The sequence below is a fragment of the Canis aureus genome, chromosome 7, assembly GCF_053574225.1.
Source record: "Canis aureus isolate CA01 chromosome 7, VMU_Caureus_v.1.0, whole genome shotgun sequence".
Classification (NCBI taxonomy): domain Eukaryota; kingdom Metazoa; phylum Chordata; class Mammalia; order Carnivora; family Canidae; genus Canis; species Canis aureus.
Window position 1 is genome coordinate 17,137,627 of NC_135617.1, and position 25,321 is coordinate 17,162,947.

The window sequence follows — 25,321 nt, forward strand, 5'->3', positions numbered from 1 at the left end:
AAAATATATTATTCAACTGAATGTAAAGCTAAATTATACATACTTACATTACCTAAAAAAATATGGCCTAATTATGTGAAAAAGCAGAACAAATTTTTGATAGTTTCTAAGAGAAAGAAGCAGTCTCAGCAATTAAATATAATGAAACATGAAAGTCATTACAGGTTATAAGAAAAGCCAAATTAATTATTAAGACTTACTTTTATAACCAGTGCTCTTTCAAGTGTGATGAACAAGGGAGGTTTCATCCCACAGAGCTTTATTAGTGAAGCTGGGCTTCTCCAAACAGAGCTAGTTTCTTACAATGCTAATATGACCAAGCAAGAAAGAAATACTTAAAAAATACTGATGTTCAAAAATGGTTAGGCCTCTGAAAGAATGCACAGGGCTGATCCCATTGGTTATTTATAGTTGGCTTCTACTATGTCACTGTTAGGTGCTCAAACACAAATAAAAACAAAGAAACAGACGAAATGATTATGCTGTGGGGTAATTCATGCTAAAACAGTGGTGGGCACATTATGCTCTAGCACTGGCCTAGGAATGCCTAATTTTTGCGAAGGAAGCCATGAAATATTTTTTTCCCATGAAAAATGTCACTTATATCCAATTTCATTTCGGAAATCCTTTGTTTTTGCTTTATAAAGAATGGAGGTAAAATATGGCTGTAGGGTCCATTGTAGGAACATGGATAAGTTCGTTTTTAGCACAGTCATATACAAAAGGGGAGATGACTACTATCTACTTCCATAGTCTACATAAAGATAAAATGAGATAACCCACGTAAAATTCTTAGAGTAACACTTGGCATGTTTATAGAGTTAAAAAAGTAGCTGTTTTTTCATTATGGTTGTCAATTCCATGAACAAATAAATCTACTTCACAAATAATGACCCCCTATTTCCAGTGTTGACACATTGTCTACTATGTGCCGAGTACTTTGTGGGGTAATTTCATAGGTTTTCTTTCCTTCTAACACTCTTCCCCACTCCTCACTCCTGCAAGGTAGGTATTAGTCCCACGTGGTAAATAAAGAAACTGAGGGCAGAGAAATTTAACCTTTCCACTGGCAAACCTTTTCTGTCTACAGTACTCTATGCACCTTTCTGGGACTGTAGATAAGACAATAACAAGACACATAAGTTCCCTTGTCACATGGCACTCAGAGTCCAGGTTTCAGGCAACCAGGTAGACTTGCAGTGCGAAGAAGATTTTGGGATTCCTGAGTGGCTCAGTGGTTGAGCCTCTGCCTTCGGCTCAGTGCAATCCCAGAGTTCTGGAATCTAGTTCCGCAGTGGGCTCTCCTCAGGGAGCCTACTTCTCTGCCTGTGTCTCTGCCTCTCTCTCATGAATAAATAAATAAAATCTTAAAAAAAAAAAAAAGAAGAAGAAACAAGTTTGAAGGAAGAATCAAGAGTTCCATTTTGGGATATATGTTTAAGTTTGTGATGCCTATTGGTCATCCAAATGAAGATATCAAGTAGACAGAAAGGAATCAGTCTACATTTTAAATAAACTACATACCCCATACCAAATTTTCCCATCATATATTTGTATATGACCTATGAGCTAAAAATGGTTTAAGAAAACAAATTTACTTGCATTTTTAAAATTCTATTTTTTCTAATAAACTTCATGTTTTAGAGCACTTTCAAATTCACAACAAATTGAGCAGGAAGCACAGAGAGGCCCTTATACCTCCTGCCCCCACACACGCATACCCTCTCCCATTACCAGCACCTCCCACCAGAGCCATACAGTTGTTACAACCAACACTAATACATCATCATTTCCCAAAGTCCATAGTTTTACATAGTGTTCACTCCAGGTATGAGGTTCGGATAAAGGTAAAATGACATATATCCACTATCACAGTAGCAAAGATTTTTCACTGTCCTAAAAATCCTCTGTACTCTACCCTATTCCTCTCTCCCTCCCCCTGGCCCCTGACAACCACTGATCTTTTTACTTCACAGTTTTGCCTTTTCCAGGATGTCATATGTAATTGAATTTTGAACAACAGGTATTTGAAATGCATGGGTCCACTTACATGTGAATTTTTTTTTCATAAATACAGCAATGTATTCTCTCATGATTTTCTTAATAGCATTTTCTTTTCTCTATCTCACTTTATTGTAAGATTATAGTGTATAATACATATAACATATAGAATATGTGTTAATTGTTTATGTGATGGGTAAGGCTTCTGGTCAACTTTGGGTTATTGGAAGTTAAGTTTTGGGGGAATGAAAAGTTATATGTGGATTTTCAACTGCACAGGTCAGGGGTTGGTGCCCCTAACCCTCACTTTCTTCAAGGGTCAATTGCAGTTGGCATCCCAAAGTATATAACCTTTTCAGACTGGCTTCTTTCACTCAGTAATATGCATTTAAGTTTCCTCTATGTCTTTTCATGGCTTAGTAGCTCACTTCTTCTTAGCACTGTATAATATTCTATTGGCTGAATATATGATAGTTTATCCATTCACCTCCTGAAAGACACCTTGCTTGCTTCCAGCTTTTGGCAATTATGAATAAAGCTGCTATAAATATCCATGTCCAGGTTTTTGTGTGGATGGTAAGTTTTCAACTCCTTTGAGTAACTACTGAGAGTGATTATTATATTGTATGATAAGAACGTTTGGTTTTGTAACGTGTTTTTGGTAAATATTTTCTCCCAGTTTGTGGCTTGTATTCTCATTCTCTTGACATTGGCTTTTGCAGAACAGAAGTTTTTTTAATTTTAATGAAGTCCGGCTTATCCATTATTTCTTTCATGGGATGTGCCTCTGCTGTTATTTCTAAGAAGTCATCACTATACTCAGTCATCTAAGTGTCTCCTGTTACCTTTTAGCAGTTTTACAATTTTGCATTTTACATTTAGAGTCAGTGATCCATTTTGAATTAATTTTTGTGAAGAATGTAAAGTCTTTATCTAGATTCATTTTTTTGCAAGTGGATATGTAATTGTTCCAGTATCACTGGTTGTAAAGACTATCCTTGTTCCATTATATTCCCTTTGTTCCTTTGTCAAATTCCAGTTGACTATATTTATGCGAGTCTACTTCTGGGCTCTCTATTCCCTTCTATCAATCTATGTGTCTATTGTCTTACCACTACCACACTGTTTTGATTACTGTAGCCTTACAATAACTCTTGAAGTCAGGTAATGCCAGTCTTCCAACTTTGTTCTTCTCCTTCAATATTTTGTTGGCTATTCTGGGTCTTTTGCCTTTCTGTGTCAACTTTGGAATCAGTTTGCTGATATCCATAAAATAACTTGCTAGGGATACAATTACGATTATACTGAATCTATAAGTCAAAGTGGGAAGAACTGACATCTTAACAAGTCCTCCTACTCATGAATGTGTAATGTCTCTCCATTTAGTTCTTGAATTTCTTTTATTGAGTTTCATAATTTTCCCATACAGATTTTGTTCATATTTTGTTAGATTTATTTCTAAGTATTTCATTTGGGGGATTACTAATTTCTAAGAGTGGTCTTAACTTTATAAAATAGTTGGGAAAAAACCAAAAGATTAATATAGGCATACCTCAGAGATACTGCAGGTTCACGCCATAATATAGTATATAGTGCAATAAAGCAAGCCAAATTAATTTGCTGGTTTTCTAGTACACATAAAAGTTGGGTTTACACTACACTGTGGTCTAATAAGTGTGTAATAACATTATGTCTAAAAAAACAATGTACATACCTTAATTTAAAATACTTTACTGTTAAAAAATGCTGACCATCATCTGAGCTTTCACTAGTCAAAATCTTTTTGCTGGTGGAGGGTCTTACCTGGATGTTGATGGCTGCTGACTAATCAGGCTGGTGGTTGCTGAGGTTGATGGGACTATGACAATTTCTTAAAATAAGACAACAATAAAGTTTGCTGTATCAATGGACTCTTCTTTTCATGAATGATTTCTCTGTAGCATATGATGCTGTTTGATAGCATTTTGCCCTCAGCAGAATTTGTTTCAAAACTGGAGTCATTCCTCTCAAACCCTGCTACCACTTTATCAGCTAGATGTGTGTAATATTCTAAACTCTTTGTTGTAATTTCAACAATCTTCACAGCATCTTCACCAGAATTAGATTCTATCTCAGGAAACAACTTTCTTTGTTCATCCATCAGAAGCAATTTCTCATCTGTTCAAGTTTTCTCATGTGATTGTAGTAATTTAGTCACATCCTTAGACTCCACTTCTAATCCTAGTTTTCTCACTATTTCCACCACATCTGCAGTTACTTCCTCTGCTGAAGTCTTGAACGCCTCCAACTCATTCATGAGGATTGGAATCAGCTTTTTCCAAACTCCTGTTAGGGTTATTTTGATCTCTTCCCATGAATCATCAGTGTTCTTACTGGCATCTAGAATGGTGAATCCTTTCCAGAAGGTTTTCAATTTACTTTTCCAGATCTATCAGAGGAATCATGATCTATGGCAGCCAGAGCCTTATGAAATGTATTTCTTAAATTAAAAAAAGTTGAAATTACTCCTTGATTCATGGGCTGCAGAATGGATGTTGTGTTAGGAGGCATGAAAATAACATAATTCTCACTGTACATCTGCATCAGAGCTCTTGGGTGACCAGGTACATTGTCAATGAGCAGTAATATTTTGAAAGGAATCTTTTTCTGAGCATTATGTCTCAACAGTGGGCTTAAAATATTCAGAAAATTATGTTACAAACAGATGTACTGGCATCCTGGCTTTCTGATTCCAGTTACAGAGCATGGGAAGAGCAGATTTAGTATCATTCTTATGGGCCCTGGGACTTTCAGAATGGCAAATGAATGCTGGCTTCAATGTAAAGTCACAAGCTGCATTAGCCCCTAACAAGAGAGTCAGCCTGTCCTTTGAAGCTTTAAAACCAGGCACTGACTTTTCTTCTCTAGCTATGAAAGTCCTAGATGGCATCTTCTTCCATAAGACTGTTTTGTCTACAGTGAAAATCTGTTGTTTGGTGTTTCCACCTTCATCGATTATCTGAGCTAGATCTTCTGGATAACTGGCTGCAGCTTCTACATCAGCACTTGCTGCTTCAACTTGCACTCTGTTCTGTTTTGTTTTGAAGATTTTATTTATTTATTCATGAGAGACACAGAGAGAGAGGCAGAGACATAGGCAGAGGGAGAAGCAAGCTCCATGCAGAAGTCTGATGTGGGACTTGATCTCAGGACTCTGGGATCATGCCCTGAGCCACCCAGGTGTCCCTCAACTTGCACTTTGATGTTACAAAGACAGCTTCTTTCCTGAAACTTCTAGAACCAACCTCTGTGAGCTTTGAACTTTTTTTCTGCAGCTTCCTCACCTTTCTCAGCCTTCACAGAGCTGAAGAGAGTTAAGGCTCTGCTCTGGATTAGGTTTTGGCTTAAGGGAATGCTGGACCTATCTGATCATCATCTCTCCAGACCGCTAAAATATTCCTCATATCAGTAATTCAGTTGTTTTGCTTCCTTATCAATCATGTATTATTCACTGAAGTAGCACTTTTAATTTCCTTCAGGAAGGAAATTCACAATTTGGCTCATCATTTGGTGCAAGAGGCCTTGCTTTTGGCCTGTCTTGGCTTTCAACATGCCTTACTCACTAAGATTAATCATTTCTAGTTTGCATTTCTTCCTGTATCTGAACATTTAGAGGCCAACTCGAACTGGCTTAATCTCAATAGAAGGAGAAATGGAGAAATGGAGAAAGAGATGAAAGAAAGACAGAGGAATGGCCAATAACTGGAGCAGTCAAAACACACATAACAGTTATTAGTTAAGTTTGTGGTACTATATGGGTGTAGTTCAGGAACCCCAAACAATTACAACAGTAACAGCAAAGATCACTGATCACAGATCGCCATAACAAATACAATAATCATGAAAAAGTATGAAATGCTGCAAGAATTATCAAAATGTGACATAGAGACACAAAATGAACAAATGGTATTCAGAAAATGGTGTCAAGAGGCTTGCAGATGCAGACTTCTCACAAACCTTCAACTGGTTAAAAAACAAAACAAAACAAAACAAAACAAAAAACCCACAGTATCTGCAGGGAACCCTGGGAGGCTCATTCAGTTGAGCTTCCAACTCTTGATTTTGGCTCAGGTCAGCATCTCGGGGTCACGATCTCAGGGTCATGGGTTCGGGCCTCTCATCAGGCTCCACATTCAGCATGGAGTCTGCTTGAGGATCTTCCCCTCCCTCTGTCCTTCCCCCTACTCATGCACACGTGCATACTCTCTCTCTCGAATAAATAAATATTTTTTTTAAAAACCAGTATCTGCTAAGTGCAATAAAGTGAAGCACAATAAAACAAAGTGCGCCTATGTTATATGATGTGAGAAAGATATGAAATTCAAATTTTAGTATCCATAAAAAAAGTTTTATCAGAATATAGTCATTCCATTTACTGGAACATAGCTTTTTATCTACATATTTGTGTCGGGTGGTTTTCATGCCATAACAGCAAGATGGAGTAGTTGCAACAGAGCTTTATGTGGCCTGCCAAAGACTTTATTAAATGGTCCTTCACAGAGAAAGTTTTCAATCCCTGATATGGAGTATAAATGGGGCTGGGCATCAATAGCATAATATTGTACAAAAGAGCATGGCTCCAGATGACACTACAAAAGAAGTAAGACTAAACAAAAGGATCCTGACACATGAGGAATTAATTCAGAGCCTGTAGAGGGGGAGGAACAAGCAAAGTCATCTGAAAAGAAATGATGGGAAGGGGATCTGAGAGGGTACATAATAAGAGTCCAGAGAGTGTGATGTCACAAAAACCCAGAGAGAAAAGCCTTCAAAGGAGAGGCAGGTTGGCTGCATTGAATGAAGTTGAGAGGTCATGGTGACATTATTTAATTAATTTGGCAATATCTGAGACTGTCAAAAACAATTTCAGTAGAATGATGGAAGTCTCAGGACTTGAGTGGTAAAGTGAAAATGAGTAAATGTAAGTTCATGCAACTTTTTTCAAAATTCTGCTGTGAAGCCAAGTAGAGAAATAAGTGGTAGCTGAAGGGGAATATAAGAATTAAAAAGGGTTTTTGAAACATGTACAATAAACAGAAGAGACAGCAATGAAGATTTGGGGAGTGAAGCCTGAGAAGATCCAGAGCTTCGGTGGAGAGATTAACTTTTGACAAGATACCTCTTCCATCATAAAAGATAGGAATACACAGAACAAGTGCACAGAAACAGGGGTTTGGGGATTTGATGGTGAAAAGATGCAGATTTTCTTGTCTGCATCTATCTTCACAATGGTAGGTGAGTTTTCCTTGTGCTGTGTGTACTGGAGGTAGGGTAATGGGGGTACGGGGCAAAGTTTGAGAAGAGAGAAGAAATGAGAAAATTGCCAGGAAAAAGAAGTTTACTTGGAAACCAACTAGCACTGCCTGGCAAGGATGTGTTTCCATCTGAGAAATGGAATCATGGATTTGAAGTGAAAATTGTAACTTTTCCCAGCAACCACCCCAAAGTTGATACTTATAGTGGGATGCAATGGATAATTCTCCAAAATTGCCGAAGGCTAGAACCAGGCTTGGTTCCCTCTAAGGTCAGTGGCTATATTCTTTGAACTGTGCCAAACTTTTTCTACCCTGACAGATCCATGCATGGCTATGACTCATTTTTCAGGACCTAGATCTGTTCAATTACCATATATCAAATAGGTAATTTTTCTCCCTGCAAAGTAAAATGCAAATTAACCAGAACTAGTTCCTATCAGAACTATTATAACTTATGCAGTATCAAACATCTTCAAGGACTTCACTATGCTCCATACACAATTTTTTTCACCTTTAAAAATATATATTTACAAATATATATATATATATATATATATATATATATATATATATATATACACAGGAACAATTCCCCATTCTCTAGGACTTTTAGAAAAAAAGATCCATTTTTGGGGAAGTAAAACAAACAATGGAGACAGGTGTAGCACCGTCCCCCAAATCACCAACCCCCAGGTCCCCAGGCCTGGGCTGGGCTGGTGCTGACAGGAGGTGAACCCAGGGTCCTTTGAACCCACCTTCTCCAGCCTGGAATTCAGGTAGGACAGGCTTTATGTCCCCCATTCCTCCCTCCCAATTCCAGGGACACTTAAAGGGTCTTTTGTACCGCCCGCAGGAAATTGGGGGGCTGGGAGAATGATAATCCATTTCCATAAATGCAGTGGTATGTTGATCTGGCATTTCCAACCACTATTCAATCCACTCTGAGAAAGCACTCACCATGTATTTCTTTTTCTTTAGTGCATCCTTAACATCTAGTAAGTTTTTAACAAGTAGGTGCTCATTAAGTATGATGAGTTAGTGGCTCTCAACTTGAGAATAAACTACAAGTGGATTTTTTAATGAAGTATACAAATGAAATACAAATTAACTGAAGTCACTTGATGTATTTAAATCAGTCCATCTGAATTGAATGTCTGCATCATTATTCTATTCAAATGGAATACCTACTTGTAATATAAATCTTAAAACTTCTGTTTGGCCAGTTGTTTTTTATATTGAAATCAACCACAGAGACCATATATTTTTGCTATCAGATTGTTTTCTTTATAAAAGTCTTATATTGGAACCGTAAAACTCCCATATACTACTACTTCATACAAATACTAAATGCTTCCAGCAGAGGGCTCAAGAATTCTATTTTAAGGAAAAAAAGTTTAAAAAGCTCATTGTCCAACAGTGGGCTATTGTAAAATTCCTTCAGAAGGCAGTTCTCACGAAAAATACTTCTTCCTCTTGATCAAGTAATCCCAGGTGTATGAATTTATTTAAAATAATCCAAATGCAGGGTGCCGGGGTAGCTCAGTCTATTAAGCACTGAACTCTTGATTGGGGCTCAGGTCATGATCTCAGGATTGTTAGATTGAGCCCAGTCAGGATAAGGTTCAGCACTGAGCCTGAAGCCGGTTTAGGATTCTCTCTCTCTCTCCTCCCCTCCCCCTGCGCCCCCATCCCTGTTCTTGAGAGCGCTCACTCACTCGCGTTCTCTCTCTCTCTCTCTCTCTCTCAACAAATAAATTAATTAATTTTTTAAGTGATCCAAATGAAAGAAAAAACTAGATTATAATAAGACAGCATTTATGGATAAACGTGCTTTTATCTAACTCCAAGAAAGAAACTAAATTTATATACTGTGGATAAATGTACTTTTATCTAATTCCAGAGAAGAAATTAAGTAAATTATAATCACAAAAAATTATATAAAACTGCTTAGGCATATGAGTAAAGGCCAGGGGGAAAAAAAAACAGAAAGAGAACATATAATGTGTAAGTAAATGAGAATTTGGGTGAATAGAATTCAGATGAATATTGCTTTCATTTTTATTCTTCTTTATGTTTGTGTAACCATTTGGGTGATTTTTTTCTTTATTTTCAAAAATGAAGAATGATATGCCCTATTTTTAGTGCTGAAAACAAGGATGGAAAAAATTTAGAAAGCAAGTGGAATGGTTTATTTATGGAACAACTTGGGAATTTGGAGACACTTCATTTTCAAAGGCAGAACTAATCGGGTATAGCACCACTTTATTCATGCCTACAAATAACATTAAAGTACCTCTGGGATTTCAAAGATGTTCAGAGGCCCCAAATCTCTTTATTTACCCAATATATTTATTTATATGATATCTCATTTTTTAAAAAAGATCTTATTTTTATTTATTTGACAGAGAGAGCACAAGCAGGGGAAGGGGCAGGGCAGAGGGAGAAGCAGACTCCCTGCTGAGCAGGGAGCCCAGTACGGGGCTCAATCCCAGGACCCTGAGATCATGACCTGAGTTGAAGACAGATGCTCAACCAACTGAGCCATCCAGGTGCCCCATAATATCTCATTTTGATATGGATCTGAGGGATCAATAACAAGCATTTAAAAATTAGGAACAAAAATAACTCAAGCTAAGAGAAAATAGGAAACAAAAAGTAACATGAAGTCAGGAGAGGAGGTGTATATATACATATGTTTTTATATCCTTATAACTATTTTTTAAGATTTTATTTATTTATTTGAGAGAAAGTACAAGTGGGGTAGGGAAGAACAAAGGGAGAAGCAGACTCCCTGGCTGTGCAGGGAGTCCAATGCCGGGCTTGATTCTAGGACCTTGGGATCATGACCTGAGCCAAAGGCAGACACTTAACCAACTGAGCCACCCAGGAGCACCATCCTTGTAACTATTAAAAGTAGGCCACAAACATGCCTCTAAGCTTCCTAGAATCAAACTAAAAAGGAAATGTAACTTAATAAGGGTAAAAAGATAAAAAATGTAACCTAATAAGGGTAAAAACCTTAATAAGGGAAAATGAATCCTAGCTTCTCCAGGCCTTGAGATCTAATGGAAATTTTCCTGAAGATATTAAGAGTGTCATTGCATGACTTACCTGGTGATGATAGTGTATTTTATAAAGCATTGCATAAAAAGTAAGTCAATAATTCTTTGAACCCAGACATTTAGTTTTCTGATTTTCAACCTTGATCCAGGTATAAAATTTAGAATAGTTGGGCAGCCCCGGTGGCGCAGCAGTTTGGGGTGTGATCCTGGGGACCTGCAGCCTGAGGTGTGATCCTGGGGACCCAGGATTGAGTCCCACATCGGGCTCCCTGAATGGAGCCTGCTTCTCCCTCTGCCTGTGTCTCTGCCTCTTTCTCTCTGTGTCTATGAATAAATAAATAAAATCTTAAAAAAATTTTTTTTTAAATTTAGAATAGTTGATCATTGCTTCTTAATAGAGGCAGTACAGCCTTCTAGGGAGCAATATGGAAATTCGTGCAGGTACTTTTGGTTGTCCCAGGAGGAGGGACACTATTGGCATTTATTGGGTAGTGGCCAAGGATGCTGTCACACTGTACAGGACAGTCACAAACCACAGAAACACCCTCTATCCTACACATCTGAATTCCCTGCTGGACATGCACATAAATGAAAAAACTTACTTAGAAAAATCTGAGCCCAGAATCTAATTCTGTTTTACATATAAACACATTTTTTTCTTGTTTTTATGTCAAGATACACTGAATTCTCCAGGAATGCTACCACAGTAAAAACCAAGAAAAGCTGAGGTGCCTGGGTGGCTCACTTGGTTAAGCATCTCTGCCTTTGGCTCAGGTCATGATCTTGGGGTCCTGGAATTGAGCCCCAGTCAGGCTCCCTGCTCAGCCAGGAGTGTGCTTCTCCCTGTCCCCCTGCCCCTACCTCCCCCATCATGCAACACCTGTGTGCACACATGCTCTCTCAAATAAATAAATTTTTTAAAAAGTCTACTACTTTGCTTTCTATGGAATTTTACTATTTTAGAAAATTGTTTCATTATGTTTCCTAAAGAGATCTACCCCAGTATGTATCAACTGAAATACATATCATTTCTATTATACTTTCTTTCCTTCTGTTTACTCTTCATATATAGTTAAGGTTTCTTTTTGATGTGTAAAGTAATTATAATATCTAAGAATTTCATTTCAGGATAACCTAAAACATTCAATGTTGCCTTTTTATATTAAGGTCTGATAGATGAGGTTGAGAATCACCAAGCCTGAGAGACAGTGTATCTTCTAGGAATCCATTATGTATATAATTTCTCCAAATGAACTTTTAGTGAAAACTGTCCCAGAAAATAGGCTGAGGCTGGAGTGCAATTATTCTCTTTTGCTGAATCAGGGGAAAAGCTTAGGTACTTTAAAAAGCCATCAATAGGCTGACATCTTCTTATGAAAATTAATAAGCTAATCAAGTTTCTCCATTAAGTAAACTGTTAACCTCCTTCCACTCAGAAGTGATTTGATGGAGCCCCTAAAAGAAGGGTCAGAATTTCCTTAGGGAATGTTTTGGAGAGCAGCCAACACTCAGAAATTCTAATGACCAAGAAAGAGCCCTGCTGAGAAATTCCACTTTGATTTCTGCTTAGAAATACTATAAAACAAGAATTACTGTTCATCCACCATAGCAAAGGAAAAAATTTCAGATGGGTATCATAAAATACAAAATGTCTGGCAATAACACTTTCTGCTAAAACATTCAAAAGAAACAAGCGCACAGAAGTGCAAAATCTACCCTGAATTAACTAAGCGGGTTGACCTACTATTTTAAGTTGCTGGATATTAGCCAATTCCACTTTGGAGGACATCAGCTAGAAAAGGGCTGTTTGTTTATTGCCCCACTTATGACAACAGAACCATTATCAAAAGCATACAGGAAATACTTCTCTTTCTATACTGGCAATAGGGTGGGGATGGGAGATAGAGTCAGAAGGAGAGTAGAGGAAAGAGAGGCAACAAATCTAGTTCATTTGAATGGAGTTTCATAAATAAATAAAGATAAGGTTAAAACACAGAGGGGCCACACTCATCCTTGTCATCTAAAGCTAACTCAGATATCCAGAGACCCCATCTGGATATGCATGTTCTGTACACAATGAGCTCAAGTACCCTGACCCCTGAAGGGTTCCTCAGCACAGAATTAATGCTGAGAAAGATCACAAATGCTTTTAGCATATTGTTGAGACATGTTTTGTTTTTCTAAGTGACTGAGTTTCACAATATCTCAAAGGAAAATATCTGTGCCTAAAACGTGACTTATCACTCAAGTAGAATGCTAGACTAATGTAACTGAGGTCTGACTCCATTTTTGATGTTTGTCTGCTAACAGCTTTCAAGTCTCAGCACCCCCTCCTCCCTGCTTCCCTCACACCTAGAAAAAAGTAGGAGAAAGACTCAGTGCTCTCTCCTGTGGTGCTGGTAGGAAGTTCAAACCACACAAGCCCCAGCCTGTGTGAAGATCCTCCAGCTCCATCCCCTAACCACAATAAAAGCCAATCACTGCCCTGCTTGCCCTGTGAAGCCATTTTTGAGCCTGCTTGGGAGCTGCCCTGTCCTCCCCAGAAAGCCTCATTGTGTGAGTAATAAGCCTTTTTTACATCCTCTTGGTACATGCGTGTTATTTCCAGTTTCAACATCTGAATCAAATTTTGCATAGGTGAGGGAGCCATTCTGGTTTTAGAGAATGCCTAAAAGATAACGCAGAAACCCAAAACTTGCAAATTAGTACAGAAAAGTCAGGAAAGTTTTTAAAAAAAATTTAAGTATCAGCTTCATTACCAAATGAAAGCAAATCTCAGAAGTGTGGCCACAGTTACACTTCTTCACAGAGAGTTATTTTAGATACTGATATGCTGAGCAAATGGCTTTATAATTCTTGCAGCATAAACTACACCTGGTTACATTCTGGCCAGACGGCATGCACAAATTTAATATAGAACAGGCTGGCTGAAGCTGTTAATTAGAACTGGTCCTGCTCTACAGGGAGGAGCTCCTCCCATGTGGCTTCACTTTGCCTGACTCAGCTGTTCTCCTTGAAGAACAGACAGGCTTCAGGCCCTGTGAGTCCTTGGGATCTTGGGTCCTCAGCTGAGAAAAGAAGGCTTCCAGGGGTCGGGACCTGGACCTCTAAAATCTCACTTCTCCTTTTTCCACAATAAATGATTAGGTCCCTAACCTGTCCTTCCCACTTTTGGCCACCAAGACATGTCAACATTTTTTGCTTTACCTGACATCTTGAGAAACCATAAAAATTCCACTTGGCATATAGTTCTTGTCTATCAAGTTAATTGATACTTTTGTAAAACGATGAGTGAGAACAAGGAACATCTTCATCCCAAAACCGTAAGTGGATACATCTGCTTGTATGTTTGCTTCAATGATCCACGGATAAAAGAGAAAATCTCTCCAAGGGCAGATAATGCAATTTCAAAAGATCCAAGAAATCAACAAGTCACTGATGAAATTCAAGCTTCCTTCATTTTACTCTCTCAAACCTTCCAGTATGGATTCTGGCACAGCTCTGACAAGAATTAAGGGGAGGAGAAAATGAACATTTTCTGTACAATTCAAAATATTCTTCCTTAGAATGTGGACTTTAGACTGCTCTCTAGAGCCTACGGCACAATGCAGGTACTTGGGGGCCTTTTGCTTGCCAGGCTTCTGGAGGTACTTCCAGGTAAAGAAGGAATTCTACAGCTAAATTATTTAAACCACTGAAAAGCCTGAATGTTGGTCCCCAGAGACGCACTTAAGAAAAATTTCTCCCGGATTTGTTCATGGGCTACCATTTAGTTCAACCAGGTTATGTTTGTAAGTAAATCTTATGGGGGCTTTGTCCATGTAAAATTACACATCTATCCCTATGTAGGGATGGTCCATGGGATGCAGTTCTAATTAAGACTCTTGTCACTTTGCTATTGAGCCTGACACTCAGGTCTACAGAGAAAAATATTCAACTATGCATTACAAATACAGTTTCAATGATCATAAAATGGAATGCTACAATGTATGCCTTATCAATGCTATGTAAAAAAAAATAATGTGAACCTATTAAGGAACCAAGTAAGAATCAGGAAGTAAAACCACTGCAAAGAGCATGAATATTAAGGAATAGCTTCCTGGAGTTTACAATTTCTGATTGCATGAATATTTTTACATAACCACAATTACAGCTAAAATTTTTTTTCACTTAATAGAGCATCATACTTTTCTACATTTCCAAAGGCTCTAAAATATTAATATTAATGGTTACACAAAATATCCTTGTGAATATTGTACTAAAGCATTCTCCGTATTAGAGGAAGGTAATTAGGATGGGAGTCCCAAAGAGATGGGTTCTTCCATGTATTGGGGGGCCAAGACTAGAGTTACTGGATAATGAAGAGAAAAGCAAGGGAACACAGGTACCAAAGAGTCCTTTTTGTTCAGATGGCCAGATTGGATATGGCTGGTTCATGGTTGACAAAGCTGGCAGTACCTGGAGGTGGAAATACTAAAGGGAACTACAAATATCACTAACATTTGGTGCATAGTTTCTCTCTCCATAAGACTACAAGGGACAGAACAGGAGGACAGTTACCTGGAAAGTAAGAGGAAGCTAACTAGGCTTAAGCCCTTGTTCCCCTATAAAGACGGTATTAAGCACTGTACTTGGCACATAGTCTATCATCCTTAATATCATCACAGCTGGAGTGCTAACCAGTGAACTTTATTGTGGTTTTCAGTCCTCTTTGCTTCCTCTTTTGGTCCTTAGTTACTCAAATTCCTAGAGGCTTATTCCAGGACCTTTGAGGTTAGAAGTCTTCCATCTTCTGAGTAGGGCTCTTCACTTTATAGAAGGGTCTTGCTGTTAATCGATCCCCAGTGTCTCTGGGCTTTCTTAGCAACATCTACTTACTCCTGAGTGGCTGACCTCTTGTCTAGTTCAGACTGGGAATCCTCCTCCCAGGCAATATCTTCATCAGAATCCTTTTTTCCCTCTTTTTCCTCCCTGGTCTGAAATATGGAGAGAGCTGGAAAGTGAGGAGACTGAGGGAGGCTAGGTAACAGGCAGTCTTGCCCACCAGATTAAGAGAGAGTTTGTGTTTTCTTAAGTTTACTTTGTCCTTTCCTCCCTAAGGCAGAGCTGCCCAGTGACAGTTTGCATCACACCACTTGCTTCTGACCTGGCTCTCAGCACCAGCCCAGAATAGGACCTGGAGAGTAGCCTGGCTTCTTTGCCCTCACAGCTGCTTCTGCTCTTTATGGCTATGCAAACACACCCACAGGGTTGCAAAGCATCCCAGTCTCTGCACAAGCTGTGCCCTAAGTAGGGTGTGCCCATAGGAAGGGCACATCTCTACTCAGTGTGAAAGTAGAGTGTGCGCTTACTCGGCCCCATGTAGACTCCTTGATAAGAAAAGTGCGTGCACTTTCAGAAGATACATTAGCATTAGGGGAAAAGTTTGCTTTTTCTTTAAAATTTCCTGGATGAAATCTGTGATCAGTTTTAAGGAGGTTATGCTTTAGAGCATTACGTAGGAGGAACATGCACACGTCTTATCACACGTAGCAGCATTCACTCATCGCACCCACGCGATACTTCCAATTTATCTCCCACGACAGCAATGATTTTCAGACATTTAAAATACTTATATTTTATACTATGCTTACTACCACCATCTAAAGGTATAATCAACTGCCAGTAGAAATAGCTAGTGGTAGATAAGTTCAATGTTAACCCCGACTTTTACAAATCTATATCATAGCTAAAGACAACAGATTAGTGAATATCTAATATCTAATAATATTAGTGAATATCTAATATCTAGTGTTATTTACTATTTACTTGTATTCATGCTTCCATATTCCAGTCTTTGCTTACTGCTAACATCAATTCCATAGTAAGAGAAAGCAGCATTTTGCATTTCCCAAGCATACTGCAATTTCACTTTTTGCCATTATCTGTGTTCATGTCTCAAAAAGAAAACAAATTTATCATAAGGTCATTTTGGTATTGAAGAAAGCAAAGTACCATGGATGCCGTCCAAGAAAGCCTATATCAATTTCCACTGTGCAGTGAAGAGTAATCCTACATAGAGTACAAGTGCAACCTGAAGCTCTCATGAATTGAGTGTTGCAAAGGCACCCAGGATGAGAGAACCATCAAAACAGTTCACTCCCTAAAATGTCCAAATGCTTCCCTGCCTCCTTCAACAAAGTAGAACAAATACGAGTTAACCTTTCCTCAGCGACATAGGACATTAAGGTAGAAAAATGGATTTGAAGTTAAGAGGACTGGGCTTGACTCACTGAGTCATTGTACACTGGGAGAGTGCTTTGAGTCATTCCCTGTACCTTCCTGGGCTCGTCATCTTCCTGGGCATGATGGGATCACTGCATTCTTCAGAGCTGTCTAGAAGATTAGGTCAAACGACACACATAAAATCCTTAGGGCAGTGCCCTTGTCTTGAAGAAGATGCTCCACGAAATGTCAGCCCACTTCCTGTCCCTCAGGACATAACCTGAACAGATGAGTTATTGCCGTACGCTGCAGGCTTGTTGCTGGTCTGTGGGTATACATATCAAGAGTGGGTCACTGGGCAGAATAAATGCAACTTCAGGTTTGGCCCTAGGGCTTGCTTTTTTTTTTTTTTTTTTAAGCATTAATGGCATTCTTTTTAACTCATAAAAGTGGAATATGAGCATATGACTCCTAAGCAATGAGATATGGCTTCCCTTCTGCAAACTTCTTCCCAAGCAGTTTTCTTACCCTTCAAAAAGTCCATGCCATAGCATTACATATACTACACACATATATATATATACTTGTGAAAGAAACTATAGGGCAATCAAGGCAAATAATAAGACACCCACTTATATCTGCATGTGTGTTCTGTCTCAGCCTTTATAGCAGTTTTTGCACCCTTCTGTTTACTCATGATTTAAAAGTGTTGCAGCCTATAATTTCTGAGCTTAAACCATTCCATTACCAATGCAGCTAAGTACAAAAATTACTCGGGTAGTTTTATCAAACACACACACACACACACACAATACACACACACACACACACACACACACACACAATGTACTATTTCATTCCCACTGCACCCCAGGAAAGTATGAGCTATAGGTTATCAATAGTAGTTTACAGATAGGCAAGTGCTGGCATGACCATATTTCAGACACGAAGAAAGAAATCTACAATAGACACAATTTAGAGCGGGTATCTGTCTTTATATCTGTAAACCAAAAAGCATACAAGACATAGTTTGCTCACCTCAGTAGGAATCAGTTTTGGTAACTCTGTGAATAATAACTGTCCACCTGAATTTCATAAGGCATGAAATCTGACTGGGCTGCCTCTGAATTTGTGATCCATTTCCTTTGTATCTCCCTTTGCACTTGCTACCTAATGGATGCTTTTTTCCTTTCTACCCACTATTTTCATTTCTGCTGCCAAGTTGCCTCACTTACTCTATGAAACATATCTCAAATTCTACTAGTTCTGGAAAAGAAAATGGACAATATCATATGGTTTAGAAAGCCTCTCTAAGGAGGGAAATTTAGTAGAAAACAGAGCTCCCAACATTCTTCAAGACCCAAATACCACCTTCTCTGTGAAAGTTGGTACTGATGGCCCGAGCTGACCACAACCTGCTTTTTGTCTCCAATGCTTCTTGTATTCTGCTTCTACTGTACCTCTCTAACACAATGAGTACATTTGATTATGTCTATGCTTCTTTACTCCACCAGGATATGGGCCTACCAACAGAAGAGGCCCTTATTTTAGCATGAAGACAGTAAATGTAAGTTGAATAAAATGGAATTAAAAAAACAAAACTTTATGAAAGAGGGTAAACATCCAGTCTGTATGTGGGTTGACTCAGTTGAGTGGCTCTCAAGTGAAATGGGGAGTGGGGGGTGGGTAAAATGGGTGAAGGGGGTCAAAGGTACATACTTCCAGGTTTAGTAAGCAAGCCCTGGAGATGTAATGTACTGCATGGTGACTACAGTCAATAATACTATCGTATATTTAAAATTTTGTATTCAAATATTATATATTTGAAATACTATTGTATGTTTGAAAGATATTGAGAGTAGATTTTAAAAGTCCTCACCATAAGACAAAAAATGTAACTATGTGTGGTGATGGATGTTAAATTAATTGTAGTACTTACATTGAATCATTAAGTTCTATACCCAAAACTAATACAATGTTATATATCTCTTATATCTCAATTAAAAATAATTTTAAAAGGAAGGTTTTTGTGTGTTCTAATAATTGCCTCAATAGCATGAAACTAGTAAAGAACATGATGCTTTGGATCTGGATTCATACTGTCTTTACATAGTTTTATTTTGATTTTCTCTGATAGTCATATGTTGACCTGGCTCTTACATTCTATTAGTCATCATTATTATTCTCTCACTAAAAAAGAGAAAATGGATGTTGTCTGGAGATCTCTGTAAATCCTATGACAATTTTAATGATGAATGGTTCTGGCTCTCAAACTATCACGTTATAATCTAATAACTGAGACCCTAACTCTGAGACATGTGTAGGACAGGGTGAAAAGGCGCCAGAGATAACTTCTTGGAACTTTAACTTTTTTCAGCCAATAAAGCCATGATTAAGTAACAGAGCTTCAGTAATAACAATTCAAGTTATTTTTCAAACTCTTTCCTCTACGACGGTTCTTTAGGATGTTTTAAAATTACACCAGCAAGCCACTGAGCTCAGATTAAAATATTATGTTACCCAGGTCATATTTAAAATCAAATTGCTTTACCTTTCAATCATTTTAGTTATAAAATTAAGGAGATGTGAGCTTTTTTTCTTTTTCTAAACATCAAAATAAATAACAAGAGAAATACCTAAATCTCAGATGTCAAGGATAATCCCCTCTGGTTAGCTGCAGTTAAAATGTTAAGCTCTAAGATGACATGTGGTACCATACCTGTCCTGTGTATGCAAACTCCAGGGCCTGCTTTAAACCAAGGCTGGTCACACCATGTAAATTCACCTCATCAGCTCCACTTTCCACCATACAGAGACTGAACATGGCCTGAGATGGGAGAAAATGAGAGAAATGAGACAGAATTTACAAAGCAAGAGAATAAGACAAAGTCCTAGGCAGACTAGGAAAGAAAAACATTGTATAAATTAAAGACTGATTTTGGTATTCAAAACAAGCCACTGCAAATCACTTTGCTGTCTAAACAGCTACAATAACACACAAATGGCACCGTACACCTCACACACAGAGTTCTATTTAACCCCACGACTGTTCTCTGAGGTAACTACGTTTAGGCTCACTCACTGAACTCATTCTCTGGATCTGGGGTCTCACAACTATCATGAAATCTGGAGAACTTCAAACACTCCTGCCAACAGGACATGGAAAGTAGAACTTTCGTTTGCTGACTCTTTGCCTTTTTTTTCTGCCTCATCTCAATGGCACAGCTCATTCCTCTCATCTGCCATGTATCATACACTCTATTCCAGTGGCTCTCAAAATGTGGACCCTGGACCAGCAATATCAGCGTCACCTGGGAACTTTAGAGTACAGATTTCTGGGGCCCCAGCTCAGACCTACTGAATCAGAAAACTCACAGTGGGGGCCAACAATGTGTGTTATAACAGGCCATCCACATGACTCCGATGCTCACTTAAGTTTGAGAATCACTAAGTTATTTAGTGAAAATCAATTTGCCCCAAACCAGTTCTCCAAATGGCCAACTTACTGAAAATCAGTTCTACTGGATGATCAGTATGTCAAATGAAAATTTGAAAATTAAAAAAAATGAAAACTTGACAATTTTAAAAAATATATCTGCATATCCCATGTCCAAAAACAAACAAGGAAACCCACAGTAATTTGTATACTTTTAAAAAGGTTGACTTAACAGGTATAAAGAGAATATTCCATTTTGGGTTACCAATAATGAAATACATAATTTAGAGAAGTATACATTTATATAGTGGAGAATTAACCTTACCCAAAGGGAGCTCTGGACTTTTCCCTGGGCTTCTGAAAGGCCACTCCAGGCCTTGGAAATCTCCAGGCCCTTGGAATATCCTGCCAGACAGGAGTGTTCTTGTTTGTCTGGCCTGGCCAATGACAGTCTAACAACATGATTTATTATGGGGGTTTGCACCATAGTATATCAGTTCTGGCCTCCAGAAACTGAGAATGAAAGGTATTAGCCTGACCTGTAGGAGAGGCGGGGTACAAAAGGTCAAACACATGGGCAATCTATAACTGAGCCTCAAATAAACTCTGAACACCAAAAGGTTGGGTGAGTGTCCCTGGTTGGCAGTCCTCTGGGCATTTTATCACTTAGCATGGCCAGGAGGAGATATACTATGACTCCAAAGGGGGAGGATGGCCAGCAGCTCTGTATGTGGTCCACTTCTGGATTCTGTTCAATGTGTCTTTCCTTGTCTAATTCCCCAATTTGTAGGATACACTCAATTTGTATCCTTTCCCTGCAAAAAGTCAGTAAATATAAAACATTTCAGCGAGTTCTGGGAGACTTCCTAGTGAATTATTGAATATGAGAATAATTTTAGGAATCCCTCAAACTTGCAATAGATGTCAGAAGTGATAAAAGTCTTAAGGAAACTATCCCTTCAAATTCTGCAGCTTAGCTAACTTCATAGAGATAAAACAAAAAAGTAAGGGGGGGATCTTACTCTTATGTATGAAAATATTTTAGTATACACTAAATTTTTTAAGTTTAGAAAAGTGATGTTTTTGTTTGACTAAAGTATTAATAATATTCACGTCTTAGAATTTTTATGGTGATAAATTTGTTTTTGATCCTCATAGCTCTATATATTTTAATTTAATATATATTGAATGGTGGTTTTTTTGTTTGGTTTTTATTTTTGAGAGGGGAGAGGCAGAGAAGGAGAGACAGACAGAGAGAGAGAGAGAATTCCTAGCAGGCCCATGCCCGGCATAGAGCCCAAGGCGGGACTCAATCTCATGACCCTGAGATCACAATCTGGGCAGAAACCAAGAGTCAGACACTCACCGACTGAGCCACCCAGGCACCCCTGACTGGCAGTATTAATTGGTGGCCCATTATTCTTTCCAGAGATCCTCATTTCTCTCCATTAGCTCTGAATTTTCATAATGAACAGAATTCTCTGTTAGCTTATAGTTAAAAATTTTAATTGTTAGAAATAGAAAATCATTGCTCTCTTTTGATTTGAGAAATCTTCTAAAGGCATTTTAAATGCTTAAAATTTGAAAAAAAAAAAACACTCAAAATATCCTAAAGACATTAGGCATTATGTAACGGGTAACGTACTCAATTATATTTGCTATGTTAAATAGCAAACATTTAGAATATTTTACTTTCAGGAATTTACTTTATCATGAATAAATGAAACCTGACATTTCTTTAGAAGCTGAATGGTCAATATGGTATATTTGGCAATGTGGATAGGTAGTGAACTGATATGGCTTAATGGTGTTGCCACTGGGATTTAAGGTACTATATGATTGGTAAAGAAAAATGGATCTGAAATCACATAACCCTTGGTTTGGTGAACCACAGTGATTAAAGGCAAATGTGTAATCAAACTATTCTGGGTTTGATTACACACACTGGCAAGTTACTGGGACAAACATGTAACCTCTCTCTGACTCTGTTTTCTTATCTAAACAATGGGGCCAAAAATTGTACCCACTTCATGAACGTGTTTGAAATGTAGATGACAGTACATGTATGAAGTATTTTTTATAGTGCCTGTATATGGTAAGGTCTTAATGAAACATACTGGAATAATGATGAAATACAATTAAGTTTTCATGTATTCTTTGGTTAAAAGCAGTGATACATTGGGAATACTATCTCTGGGTTTTTTTATTTTGTTTTTTTTTTTTTTTTTAATCAAGGGTAGCAATAGTTTAAAAAGGGCTCTCAGAAAATTGATTTTAATGCAAATGGATTCTGCTTATGCGTTTTGTAAAAGATCTAAAATCAAAACCAGGGGTGTCTGGCTCACACAGAGAATGCAACTCTTGATCTCAGGATCATGAGTTCAAGTCCCACATTGGGCATGGAGCCTACTTAAAAACATAAATCAATAAATCAATAAAATTTCAAAACTAAAAAGCACAGGTCACAATAAAAAAAAAAGACTTTCTATTTGTGTAATTCTGAATTTGCTTCTAGACTTCTTACAGCCACTCTAAAAAAAAAAAAAAAACTGGAAAAAATTTCAGTTGTTTCCAATGTGTTTTTTAGTATACAGGTATTTCAATGTTTTATTTTCCCAACACTAACTTCTTTTTTCAGATCTTCCAAGTTGTAACTGCACTTGAAATGGTGACCAGCTGCTCTCCATCAACTCCACTGTTGACAGAAAGGACTCAAACTGCAGAAGAATTTTTTGGGTTAATGAAATGCAAAAAGTTCCTGACAACAAAGGTTAAATAAAAGAAAAGGCCACCAAGGGAGTTTTCTGAATCTACTTTCTTTGGGGTCTTTCAAAAGCAATCATAGCAAAGGTGGCATAGAACAGGCATCCTCAACCAGTGAGCTACTGAACTTGAAGCCTGGCTTGGTAGAGTCGGAATGAGAATACAACCCCTTAAACAATGTACATATATCATTGTACATGTTTGTACACACAATAAAGGAACACCAAATTTATCACTGTGGTTATGTTCGAGGGTATGACTATTATTTTTTAAGATTTTATTTGTTCATGAAAGACACACACAGAGATACAGAGACATAAGCAAAGGGAGAAGCAGGCTTTCTGCAGAGGGCCTGATACAAGACTCACCCCAAGACCCCAGGATCAGGACCTGAGCTCAAGGCAGGTGCTCAACTAGTGAGCCACCAAGGTGCCCCATAAGGTATGACTATTGAGGGAAGGAAAAGACTATGAATTTTACTTTACTTACATAGTATCATTTGGATCACTACAACAAATATGTGTCACCTGTGTATTTCTAACAAGTGTCTTTTGAAAACTTTTAGTTTTAATGTTCAGGACTGTGCAGAAAGACACATCTGATTCAAATCCTGGGTTCATAACCTATAGTCATGTGGCAATTTGCCTTGGCTAATTTCTCTGAACCTCAGGCCCTTTATCTGTAATACAGAGACAATACAAATCTCATAGAGTTGTCTTGAAGTTTAGATATGATTATGCTTAATGTCGGGCATAGTACCTGGCACATAGTAGATGCTTAATAAATAGAAGCTATTGTTCTAATCCAAGCTGTGTCTCTTTGATCCCATCTGGAACAAGAGCAAGGAAACAGCCCCTCCTCTGCCCTCTGCCCATCTGTTCCTTTAGGAAATACTTTTCTAATGACTGACCCACTCAAAATCCCTGTCTGGCTACAAGACTTCACTTTAACCACATACTCCTATACCCTACTTTAAGGACTGACCACATCATAAAAACCATCACCACCATTTCCATAAACACACAACTTCCATTCTGATATCATATCATATAGTCCTAGGAACTTAATGTCATAAATTTTAAACATAATTTTTAAAAGTTACAATATCAGTTAATTAGAAGAAAAAAAGGAACTATTAAATCAAGGTCTATGTTTTGGGTTTAATAAACTTACAAGACACCTCAATTAGAAAGTCTCACTGGATACCACCAAAGTAAGGAAGAACCCAGTCATTTATCAGCTTGTGAAGCTTGTGAAATGTCAAGAGAGCCTGTGAAACAATGTCAAGAGAGTTTCTGGAGCCCACAGTGAAGGACAAAATGTCCTTTGGTGGCAAAAGAAGTGATAGGACCTATCACTATCAGTGCTATCTTTTAGCACTGAATGTCCTGAAAAGGTAAACTCCATGAAAGTGGGCACCATATCTTCCTCCTCACTGTGAAGCCTCTGGACCCTAGCACTGCATGCATGCAATAAATACAGATGAATGAATGAATGATGAACCAACATGCTCTTCAAAAATTCAGATGATGATGTAGCTTCAGATGACACCCAGCTGTTCCACAGTGTTCTGAGCAAAAATAATGAATCTGACATAGGAAGAGAATTTTTGCATATGCATATTTTTGCATATAGGTGTTTTAGGTAAGTAGCTACAGTTAAACAGAAAGAAGCTAAGTAAAAATTAGTGCAAAGCTAGACATTTAGAAAAAAGTAGGAACATATGGCAATGCCCTCTATCAAGCCACAACATTCTGCCAAAGCATTGGATAAGGTTCTGCTTAGAAATATGGAAGCAGTGTGCAGATTCTTCCTTGGTTCACGCTGTTTTTGTCTTTGGGAGAGTCTTTGCCAGGCTGAGATTTACAGTTGTCACAGCTCACTCTTGGTTGATAATGTGCTGCTGCCCCACAAATCTTTCTAATTGAAAATCCAGTTTGTAGGAACACAATCCACTTAAACCACAACCACAGAGAGAATTGTTGATTTACAGTGTGTCATTCCTCCTGTATTTCACACAGAAATGACACAAATTGAGTCTTAAAATCACAGTACATGAATTAAGTTTATTTGGGTCATGTTAGTTGTCATGCAGTCACAAGATAAACTACAACCCAGTTCAGGTCGGTACATTATGCCACAAAACTGACCAATGGAAATTCTACATCTTCAAAGATGAGAAGACCAATAGACTTTTTTTTAAAGCACTTATAAGCTGGTAAATAATGATCTTTTCACCTGGTAAACTACATGTAACTTTGGAGTTGCACTGGACATGGGCAAGATGTACAGTGAACTCCCTTTTATCAGAAATCTAGGTGTTCTAATGAATGAAATAACTGCATGTGTGGGGTACATCAACCCTTATCTTTTATGAGAGTTAAATAAATTCAAACTAACATGCCTAAGGAAGTTATGAAAAAGAGCAACTTGTAATGATAGCAGCAGATCTAGCCTGATCCCCTCCATCTTTTATATGTGCAGTATTATTTATTAGTAATGTTTACAGCGGCCATGTGGCATTACAGAGATCTGAGCTACCTTCTGAGTCAACAAAGATT

General features: G+C 38.0%; 1 protein-coding gene across 13 annotated transcripts in view; it reads right to left on the bottom strand.

Moving 5' to 3' along the window:
* Positions 1-25,321, bottom strand: part of KLHL32 (kelch like family member 32) — a 234,664-nt gene that overhangs the window by 114,772 nt on the left and 94,571 nt on the right. For 9 of the 13 annotated variants that reach the window (XM_077903008.1, XM_077903009.1, XM_077903014.1 and 6 more), the window contains one exon: positions 19,281-19,388. The exons of 3 other annotated variants lie outside the window; for them this stretch is intronic. In XM_077903008.1, the coding sequence (XP_077759134.1) occupies positions 19,281-19,388 (108 nt within the window). Of the gene's footprint in view, positions 1-19,280; positions 19,389-25,321 lie in introns of those variants that run through there. One more of the 13 variants, XM_077903017.1, reaches the window with a different exon arrangement.